Here is an 11,674-nt window from a genome sequence, read left to right on the forward strand (position 1 = left end):
TTAGTACAAATTTTCCTCCATCTCGTTTAAGTATAAACGGAGTAAGTTACGGTTTATTTGATGATAAATGAATTAGAACACCTTATCTTCTATCTTTTGTGGTCTCTATAATTGTATAAATTATATTCTCAATATTTCTTATCTAAACTGAATATATTATCTACATTGTGGGTGGAATGTAATGAATGATATAGAGACGGATGAGTACGAATGATGATGTTGAACTAACTCTAACTTAACACAAACAAAGGAAAGTGTGAAGGAAAGTGTGTCTATAAAAGAATGCAAGCCCGAAAGATTTATGATTCACCTTGTAGATGCCTTCATTGCATATATTCTATCAGTTGAGAAATAAAAGCCCATTTTCTTCAACAATATCAGTTTTCAGAATTTTGGGAGGAACATGCTTCCGTCAGATACAGGGAGGGAGAGAGGAGGGAGAGAGGAGGGGAGGAGAGAAATGGTAAGAAAAAGAAAAAGAGAGAAGAAAATAGAAAATTCCACCTCATTGAAAAAAAAATACCACAAAAATATAACGAAAAATATTACCATATTTAAAATGTGTCAACTCAACATGTCATGTTGGTAAATTAAAGGACCATTTAAAGCCAAACCTTTTTCCTTCTTCTTATTCCCCTAGGTAGGAAATGAGTTTCCAAAGACCCATGAGACACAAGACCTGCCACATGCTCTATTTAAGCCTCTCAATTTTTTACATATGTAATCTGCTAACATATTTCTTGATTTATATTTAGAGTGCCTAGCCTTTGCTTCAAATAATTTGTAAATAAAAATTTGCATGTTGTATCTATCTAAATTCAAGGAAGTGACTCAAAGTTGTTGACTGGATTTTATTGAAGAATGTGCACTTGGAACTAATTTTTTCTTTCAACAAGAGGTTTTGGGAAGTGCATTTTTTCCCTAGGCAGGGGCGGTTATGAAATTTACAAGGAAAAGTCTGCCCAATTTCCTTTAGAATTTTGAAGAGAAATCTTTATTAGCCAATTGTTTTGAAAAATGGTACTAAAGCACAGTACATGAAACAATTACTTCAATAAAATTTGCAACGAAGGAATATATAGAGAGAGATAACGAGCCTTTAGAGAGAAGAGAACAATTAGCAACGATACTAGTAAATAAAGAGTGATTGATTTTGACCAATTTAAGGGGATTAAAAAAGATTGTCAATTCAAAATGTGCATGAATCAAGGTGATCAAAATATAAAATGTTCATATTAAAGAGATTTGTAATTCCTGTCAATATGTTGATATGAAGTTACCATATTGAGTTGTACTTGCACCAGAAGCTTGTTATTCTTGATTGATCAATCAAGATGCACAATAATACACAATACTTTTATTCTTCTCATTTTGCCTATTTACTATTTAATTTCACGAAGACAAAAATAGAAGGAAAAATTGCAAATAATACTTAACAATAAAGGGTTAGTTATTGCCCTTATGATCCACACTCTTCTACTTGCACTATTGTTTTTCAATCTGAATTATTGTCTAGATTGTGACTCGTGGCAGGCTTAGAATTGCAATTAAACACATAAGTTTACTGCTAATGCCTTTGACACACTTTTTCTAGCCTTCAATGTCTGATCCAAAGTACTTTGAGATACTATAGGTATAAGAAGTTTAAGGTACTTTTTCTAATGTTTATTGGTTGAACCATAGTTTTAATTTTAATTTTTTTTGTTTTTGAAAACTCTTCCCGACTCTTCTGATAACTAGATTTGAGTGTACTAATGGGACCTATCCGCTGTGTTGGTGTTTTGGAGCTCTCTCTACCAGCAGATTTGTGGTCTATCCTGGGTTGTGAGAATATTGTTCAAAACTAAAATATATATATATATAAAGCTTGGGAAGTTTTGAACAATTAGCAATAGTAAGGAAACTCTTAAAGCTAGAAAGATTACATATTTTATTAAACTTCAGCACCTTCGTGACAGCTGTGTTTGTAGCTGGTTGCGAAACACCAGGGGCAAGTGTTTTTTTCCCTCTTTTTATGGAGATGTAGAGAAGAAACAAACCATGAGATTTGATCAAGATTCGTATAGAGGCTCAGGTTGCACTTTTCTCCTAATCCTGAATAAGAATGAAGGATCAAAAGGTCAGGATTGCTACATCCTACGGTAATACAAACTCTTTACATTTTTATAATTGAACTATGAATCAACAATGTCTGCATCTTTTATTGGATAGTATCTCCAATTAACACAAATATAAAAATTTAAGAAGAGTCGTCAAGGCAAACAGTGCCAACATCCCAAAACTTAAGCTGGAGGTTCTAAGGTAGACCAAAAGTTCCTTCCTAACTCAACTACTGCCAATTCCATCAATCTGCATATTGAAATATCATTACCTCAAAAGTGAAACCTAAAACAGAGCAATGATGTTAGTAAAAAAACAACTCCAGAGATTTAGGGCCCGACTAGGTTGGTTTTAAAGAAAAAAGTGTTTTTCCAAAAACTCATTTCTATTTAAATTTGTTTGATCAAAATTGTTTTAAATACACAAGGTATTTTGAGTGGTGGCAATTGCCACCCTCTAATTTTTTTCCAAAATAAATTGTTTAGTAGACTTCAGCTTCGATCCCTTAGTTAAGGAAAGAATGAGCCAATCAAGAAAATCCTTTAACACCTTTTTTATAATATATATTTATATTATATGTGTCCATTGTAATTGTATATTCTTCTAAGGTTTTTGGAAATTACATTAGCTGACAAAATTTTTTAGAAAAAAACAGCTCATAACACATTTTTTTGCATATTGCAAATTTGACAAATATGACGGTAATCTGGTTTTAAATTTGCTATTTTTACAATTTTGAAAATGTAAGTGACATGAATTATATTATCATAATTTTTTTTTGCTATTTATTATCATATGTAACTTCATTCTAATTCAGTATTGAATAATATATACTTTTCTCCAAAAGAGTGAGTATGGTATCAAAGCCTTCTAGGGTTTGGAAGGTTCGGAAATATTCACTTGACAGCTTCCCTCTCCATTAGGGTTTAAGTTTAGGTCATCTTTGAGTGGCTATTTGTTGACACCGTCCATCTCAGTAGAAGCACCACCACAATCAGCTGCATTCTGCCGTTGCCGTTCGTCGAAAATCACCGCGTGTGAAGCTCATACACCAGATCACTTCTGCAACGTCCCCACACGCCAGTGTGTGGGAGCACGTGGCTGCTCCGATTCAATATCTGTCTTATAGCCTTGTCTCGAATCCTCTTTTTCGGTCCGTCTACGAATTTGGTTTCATTGAAATCTATTCCCATTTGACAAAAGTTGAAGAATACATCCTTGACTTTTTTTCCAATTTTGCAGCTGATTGGTGGTGTTAATCATTTTGGTTGTTTTCTTCCCTTTTGTGGGCTATGGACAGTGTGCGCCTTCAGTATGGCCGATATAAAGAATTTGGTGGTTTCTAATGTAATTCCCTTAGCCTCCAAGATCAAAGAACATAAATTAAATGGATCTATTTATTATGAATGTGTGTTAAGATACCTTGTCCTAAAACTCGGAAAAGCAAGAGAATAAAACAGAGAATTTCTCTGTTTAATGTATTGATAGGGCAATATTATCCACTTCACAACATAACATGAGAAATCCAGCAAAGAAAAGTTATAAGGAAAATAAGGAAAACAAACAAACAGTGCCCAGCTCCTTTGAGAAGGCTGGAATGCTTTCCCTAAAAGCCTTCAGCAGCTTTTACCTAAAAAAAGACCTAGGGTAACCCCATTTCTTCGTTTGTTTCATATCATCAGTTGTTTTCTCTAACCAATGATTTTATTAAGTCCTTTGACTCCACATCTATTCCTAACACTATTCATGAAGCTTTGTCTAATCCTGGCTGGCGTAGTGTAATGATTGAGGCGATGACTGCTTTAGATGATAATGGTACTTAGGATTTAGTATCTCATCCTACAAGAAAGAAGACCTTTGAGTGTAAATGGGTGTTTGCTATCAAGGTCAAACCTAATAGAACAGTGGCTCTGTTGAAAGCTATCTTCTTGCCTAAGGTTATGCCCAAATCTATGGCACTAATTATTCAATTACATTTTCTCCAGTTGCCAAATTAACTTCCATCCGACTTTTTCTTTCCATGGTTGCTACCCATAAATGGCCTTTGCATCAGCTTGGCATCAAGAGTGTTTTTCTGCATGGTGATCTTAAGGAGGAAGTTTGTATGGAGCAATCACTTGCGTTTGTCGCTTAGGGGGAGAGTGATAAAGTATGTCACCTTTGAAAATCTTTGTATGGTTTGAAACAGAATCCACGTGTGTGGTTGGTAAGTTTAGTCAAGATCTAGTACACTTTGGTGTGTTGAAGTGTACATTTGATCATTATGTTTTCTATCAACAATATGATAATGGTATTGTTTTGTTGTTTGTGTATGTTGATGTTGTTATTACTAGAAATGATGCATCGGGTATTTCGTCTCTCAAAACTTTCCTTCAAGGTCAATTTCATACGAAAGATTTGGGACATTTGAAATATTTTTTGGTATTGAAGTGATGAGAAGCAAGAAAGATATTTATTTATCTCATAAAAAATATGTACTTGATTTGTTGTCTGAGATAGGAAAACTAGAAGTCAAACCAACTAGTACTCCGATGATACCAAATCAGCAACTTGCTAAAGAAGAATTATTTAAATATCCTAAGAAATATAGAAGATTAGTTGGGAAGTTGAACTATTTAACAGTGACACGACAAGACATTGCTTATTTTGTAAGTCTTGTAATTCAGTTCATGTCTTCTCCTACCGTGGATCATTGGGCTGCAGTAGAATAAATTCTATTTTGTCTTAAAGTTGCTCCTGAATGCGGGATCTTATATAAAGATCATGGACATACGAGAGTTGAATGTTCTTCTGATATTGATTGAGCTAGATCTTGAGAGGATAGAAGATCGACCTCTAGATATTGGGTCTTTGTAGACGGAAACTTGGTCTCATGAAAGAGTAAGAAACAAAATATTGTTTCTCGTTCGAGTTTTGAATCAGAATATAGGGCTATGGCACAATCTGTGCGCAAAATAGTGTGGATAAATCTATTATCTGAGATAGGCTTCAGCGTTAGTGTGTCAACTAAACTATGGTGTGATAATCAAGTTGCACTCCACATTGCATCTAACTTAGTATTTTATGAACGACCTAAAAATATTGAGGTGGATTGTCACTTTGTTCGCGAAAATACCAGAAGAGTTAGTCTTCACAGGAGAACAATTGGGAGATATTCTTACAAAAGTTGTAAATGGAGCAAGAGTAAGCTATTTGTGCAACAAGTTGGACATGATTGACATATTTGCTCTAGCTTGAGGGGGAGTGTTATAATATATACTTAAATTATATGTGTCCTTTATCGTAATTGTACATTTTGTCTAGAGTTTCTATGTTCTATATATATATGTAACTTTACTTTGATTCAATATTGAATAATATATACTTTTCTCTCCAAAATAGTGAGTACAACCTGATTGGCTTACTTACCCCGATAAAGAATGTCGATTATGTGATGTGACACTTGATTCTTTTTTATTTTTTATTATTTTTTGTTTTGACAAAACAACCACTTCCAAATGGAAACATGAAACATAAGGATCAAAAAGTCGCTAGGTCCTTATCCAACCTAGTGTCTACTGTTCCTTTCACCCCAAAGATTCCAAGTGACAGCACCCGACCCCACCAACCAAAAGAACAACCCTTTTCACTAACGGAGAGGAACTCCCTAATCACATTATTGACTGAAGGACATAAGCAAAGCCAAAAGTCTAGAGGAACAAATTCCAGAGAGTGCAAACACACATTTCTAAAGGATGTGATTCAGGTCTTCCTTTGTTTTTTGATAAAGAATACAACAAAACAGACCCATAACAACCATATCCTCCTTAACGACTAATTCGAGGTGTTTACATGTTCATTTAAAACTTGCCAAATAAAGAATATCACTTGGAAATTTTAATCGTCCAAAGGGCAGGAAAAATATACTCTCTTGAAGGAGAATGGTCCTACCGACAACAAAAAAAAAAGAGTTACAAGAGAAGCCCTCCAAATGATCAAGATTCCAAATATGCACATCCCTTCTTCCACTTCTAAAGCTTAACTCTCCCAATGACAACAACAAAGAAATGGCATCAGTGGCATCCCTATCAATGAAAGAGCAGCTAGACCTAAAAGGAAATGACACTGAGCTCCCCAACCAAGATAAAAAATAAATACAAGATGATTTTTAAGGGATGAAATATGATAAAGATGGAGATCGCAGAGCAGAGACTTGTGACACCGGATGTTAACACTCCTAGATCTAGAATGCTAGTCATGGATTTAATGGTAAAGGTAATATAGACATTTCTAGGCTAATACCCACCTAGGTCAAACCCCATTATGACTCCTATTTTGTATAGAAAATTCTATATTTTGTTTAAATTTTAGCAATAGTCTCACCCTGCCACTTTACATTTTCATAGTAATTTTATTTTGGTGCATATTTTAATAGCACTTTATTCTAGTGTGTATTTCGTTTAAAACAAATCAAATTCAACCCTGAACCGTTCATGTTTTGTCCCATGACCTAAGCAGTTTTTCATACCTTAGATGCACGACTAATGGTGGAAACTCAATTGATATGAAAATACAAAATTTACAACGAGAAAAATAATATTGATAAGGACAAGACTTTTACTTTATTACTTTATTATTTGTTTTATTGAATTCACCCGAACAATCAACCCTAAGTGGCATGTATTAACAAACTCTCAATGCCACAAACCAACTAGGGACGGGCGGACACATATACATGGTTCAAAATCCCAAAAACATAAATTTCTTAAACGCAATCAAATAAATACTGAACTCTCTTATGCATTCTTCTCAGGTTTACTACTGTACCCCTATGCTCATAAATTTTGGTTTTTCATCCAAGAATCTTTCAGTTGGCAAGCTGCAGTTGCCAATTCCTTTAAATTAAGAGATTTCCTTGTTTCCACATTGTTGTGTCACCCATTTAAGAAAGAGAGAAATTCTAGCTCCACATTATTACTCTTCTTTGGGAACCTCTCGTTAGATTAGAAAGAAACAATAGCATTTATAACGAGATGAAGGATACTTTAATTTTGTTTTGAACTCTGTTCTCACTTTGGCATAACATATGTTTAAATCTAATCTTCCTTTTCCAAACTATAGTCTGAACACTCTGTTAGTCAGATGGAAGATCCTTTTGAAATCCATATGGCTTGGGAATCTCCTACTCTCATTTCTAATTTCATTTGTCAACAAAACTTCCATTACCTTTAAATGAAAAAACGGGTCCTGCTTTGAGCCTCAATTACTTTCAGGTATCACTTTATTTAATAATTGGAAGTTTAGTTAGCAAGTGTGGGCTATCCATGCACATATTAACTAACTGTTGGCTCACATTTTTTCTTTCCCATTGCATCTTGTGATTATATCTCTCAGTGGAAGTCCTTTTTTCCCTTTTCTAAATTCTATGTAAAATAATAATAAAAATAATTTATAATGCCTGCTGAAAACAATTTTAACAATAGTCAACAGAAGAATTAATATCGAAACTAGTACAACTTCCTACAAAGACAGGATAAAATAAGTTTCTTAATGAAAAATAAGAACAGGTAAAGTGCGCAAATTCTTTACGAACTCACCAATTATCTTGAGCCCATACACAACCTTCTGTATCAACCACGTGCAGGCTATACGCATGTCTTGATTTTGGAGACTGATTCTCAAAGCTATAGTTCACACATCAGAGAAATTGGACAGCAATCAACTTGAAGATAACATTATCTTAATTCACATTTTAAGAAAAAACATAAAACTCTCGGAGAGTTAGCCCATGCTCCTCATGGTGCTTAGAAAAATAAACCAAACTTAACATATGATGATGTAGAAATCCAATGTTAACCAATACTATAAACAAACACAAATTGTGAGACATTGTAAAACCATAACAAAATACATCTCTTTTTATATGAATTAGCATCATTAGCATTAGCTGGTTGCGGTCCTGGGTTGTATGAGCAGCAAGAAAATGTCAGTATTTAAATTTTTGTTCTGGCTAGGGTTAGCTATCTTGAATTTTGTGTATGAACAGTGGTTCATGATAGGGAGAGTGCAGCTCTCTTGTGTTTAGTTGTTGTTATCTTGTTCTTAGTTCTTGTGTTGTTTTGTGACTCAATCCCATGTGTTCTGTTATTATCAACCTTAATGTCATATTTAGTAAGGGAGAATCCTTACTCATTTGGTATGCAGTGTAGTCACTTAAAAACATGCTCAGAATGAATCAGAATGGTTTTCTCTCTATAGAGATGGAAACACAACAAGAGTTGCTTAAAATAAATTTTTTTAAAAAGTGAAAATTTGACTATGGTATAAATTTAAAGACAAATCATGGTTTATCAACTAATACAACAGTTTTAGTATTTCTTCCACAAATGACATACCTTTGATGAATAACGTCTCCATGAATTACAACCAAAGATCCAGCTTTCACTTCAATAGGCACAAAATCTTTCTTGTTGTAAGTAGGAGAAGGCTGATCAAAGTACACTCCTTTGTCGCCTCTAAGAAACCTTCTAACAAGTCCATCTAGATACAATAAAAATCAACATGAAATATAATTGATCAGACACCAGGAAAGACATTTCCACTATCTAAGAAGTGGCTTTTCAGGGGATACTTTTATGTGATCCAGGAATAGCCCAAAGACAGCCATTTGTCGTATTTGCATCTTCAAGTGCCAGCCACAGCCCTGTGCATGTAGTTGGTTCAGTGTAAAGAAACGAGTTATCCTGGTGAGGCACTACTTCACCTCCAATACCTGGTTGCTGTCAGTGAGTTTTCCAAACATTATTGTCTCATTAACTTAATGGAATAAATTAATAAACTAGTATTGATTAGTTAAACTGCAATGTAGAGAGAACCTTAAATATGTACATAGACTGAATGGCTATCGGCCTCTTGTATCCCAATGACAACAATAAACCTGAAAACTTCTCAGAGTCGGAGAAGCTTTTGAAAACTGGGTCAAACTCATGTAATGCTGCAAAAGGGAAGTTAAAAGAAAAAAAAAAGTTACCAATTTTGCACCATAAAAGAAAAGGCTCCAGTCTAAGGTTTTCATAAGCTTCTAGGCATGGAGAACAACCATTTTGAGAGTCACCAAGGCCAAGAGAAAGTAACAAAAGTTTGGAGTACAGTTAAACCCAAGTAAGCGAAGGTCAAATTGAAACCCATGCTAAATAGATAAAAAAGACAGATCAAAAGTTTCTATTAGGTCAACAGTCTGCTAAAATAGACAAATACAAACCATGACCAACTTTGTTAATTGAGAGCTCCTTTTCTTGTTTCAAGTTTCCATCCTCTCCAAATGCTTTTTCTGCAAAAAAAAAAAAAAAAATTGTAGAAATAAAAAAGGGGGCCAATTGGCATGAACCATACTTATGAAAACTGAGTATTAAAAGACATGTCAAATAGCATATTCAATTCTTATTAACAGAACAAGTTTTACACATTGATCATTTAGAGTTGCTAAATCCTAGCCTGAAATGAATAGTTGAAGACAGATTCCCATCCAAGACCAAATCATGTCCACATTTAATGTTCCTCAACACGGGAAGGAAAAAAAAAAAAGAAGAAAAAGTCGAAACGAAAGTATCGCAATAAAACACGTAAGTAGAAATTGTAGATACCCTCAAAAAAGAAGGAAATATTCTCAGCGCTTTGAAGGAAGTAATCGTCGGTCGACTGCTGCTGTAGAGGTAACGAAAAGAAACGTGGAAAAAGAATACATCAACATCAGCAGAGCATAACGTTAGCAGATAGAAATTTGGTATCAAAGAAAAACCTGATTAACAGTAGAGAAAACAGAGGAAGTGGAGCAGTCAAATCCATGAAGCAAGTGTTCCATCCGGTTTCTCATGGCATGAATTTCATCAGGAGTGGCGAATGATTCAATCACAAGATAACCTGCAAGAAAGGTGGAGAAAAGAGGAGGAGGAGGAGGAGAAGAAGAAGAAGAAGAAGTTGGGTAAGCCAAAATTATGGAAATTGGAAGTGCGAAGAAGATGGAAAAAGGATTGAAAGGTACCGTGAGAATGAAAGAATTGGAGTTGATCCGAAGTGAGATTAGGAACAATTCCCATGGCGGTCTGGCTCCAATCACTACCTATTGGATTTTCGATCAGATTGAATGAAATGAAGGAAGAGAAATGGGAAGAACTCAACCGATATTCTTCTTTCTTCTTTCTTCTTTCTTCTTTCTTCTTCTTTTAATTTTTATTTTTTTAAAATGACATATATATATAATCTGTTGCGTTTATCAATAGGAAAAATGGTATGAAAATATTGCACATTTCCAAAATGTTAGAATTGAATGCTTCTTCTAAAACTCTGTTGTAAAATATGATAGATTTGGTTTCATCTCTCTTTGGTCCAGTGGTCAAACTTGTTTCCAACTTCTCTTTTCTTTCTCTTAATTTAATGTTTCTTTCCTTTTCTTTTTAATGCAAATATTTTTTTTTAATTTAATATTTATATCCTTTAATTTTAAATCTCCCATTAAGTACTAAAATATTACTATTCTAAAACTATTTACTATAATATATTGCAATTTCAAAACTATTTTCCAAAATAGTGCTATTTTGCCTTTTTATTTTTATCTCTTTTTGGACGAGTCTTCGAGAGTGGATTTTTGTATAATTAAAAAAACAAACACTCGTCAATAACCGTGTTAATAAATATTTTTCCGTTCAAATTGAGTATTTCAAGAGTAGAGTATTAATATAAGTTGACAAAATAAATACAACAAATAATAATGATAATAATTCTTTTAGAATTTCGTTAAAATGTTGTGATATTGTAAACAAAGTTAAGATTTTAAACTTGAAGTTATAGTCCATGTTAAGAAGATAATATCAAATTTGATCCTAACCTACTAAATGATTAAACAATCAAATACTAAATGATTGTTTTTCAAATACTAAACAATGGTTTTCCAAATATATTACGCGCATCGGATGCCAATTAATCCTATTTTTGGAATTTGTCATTGTGGGTCTGTGGACTTTTTCTATTTTCGAAATTGTTATATACAGTGTAAATATTTTACCGTTCAAAAAGACCCCATTTTTAAACCCTTTTTTAAAATCATTTTCTTATATTTAATTTTGAAAAAAAAATCAACTTTAATTTTTAATTATTATATATATTTTTTAAAAAAACATGATTTTAACCATTTTATAGTTATTAGTCATATTAATATCGTTGAGAGAGCAAATAAGCCCAAAAAGTAAAAGATAATATCAAATTTGATCCTAACCTACTAGAGATTAAAAAAATCACATCCTAATTTTGGTAGGATCAAAGCAAATTCACTCAAATCCCCTATAATTGTTCCATATGAATTATCTAATAATTTCTTACTTTCTCTAATATTCAATTCTCTTACTTACTTAAACAATACTGATGTAAATTTATGGTAGCACATTTTCTTGAACAAAAAATTGACATCAATATGTGTGTGTTACGTGTATGTATGCATGTAGGAAGTAGTAAATGAGTGAGCATAGATATTGGGAGTGGTATACGATCATATACCAAATCTTAATGAACACAATCATGTACCAATATCTAGACGATATCT

The 11,674-nt window shown here is 33.3% G+C and overlaps 1 protein-coding gene across 3 annotated transcripts; it reads right to left on the bottom strand.

The window, feature by feature from the left end:
- Positions 1–1,822: 1,822 nt before the first annotated feature.
- On the bottom strand, positions 1,823–10,321 carry LOC101218922 (phytanoyl-CoA dioxygenase). Of its 3 annotated transcripts, none has more exons than XM_011656807.2 (9): positions 10,121–10,321; positions 9,878–9,999; positions 9,723–9,780; positions 9,341–9,409; positions 8,955–9,073; positions 8,711–8,858; positions 8,475–8,619; positions 7,677–7,763; positions 1,823–2,094 (listed from the first exon to the last, which is right to left on the bottom strand). In XM_011656807.2, exons 1-9 carry the CDS (start codon positions 10,173–10,175, stop codon positions 2,052–2,054), a joined length of 846 nt encoding a protein of 281 aa, XP_011655109.1. In that variant the 5' UTR covers positions 10,176–10,321; the 3' UTR covers positions 1,823–2,051. The 3 variants fall into 3 exon arrangements, with proteins under 3 accessions (XP_011655109.1, XP_011655108.1, XP_031741398.1); XM_011656806.2 differs by having other exon boundaries at positions 9,723–9,783; positions 10,121–10,320; XM_031885538.1 differs by lacking the exon at positions 1,823–2,094 and adding an exon at positions 2,161–2,349 and having other exon boundaries at positions 9,723–9,783.
- Positions 10,322–11,674: the final 1,353 nt, after the last annotated feature.

This window comes from Cucumis sativus, chromosome 5 (genome assembly GCF_000004075.3).
Source record: "Cucumis sativus cultivar 9930 chromosome 5, Cucumber_9930_V3, whole genome shotgun sequence".
Lineage (NCBI taxonomy): Eukaryota > Viridiplantae > Streptophyta > Magnoliopsida > Cucurbitales > Cucurbitaceae > Cucumis > Cucumis sativus.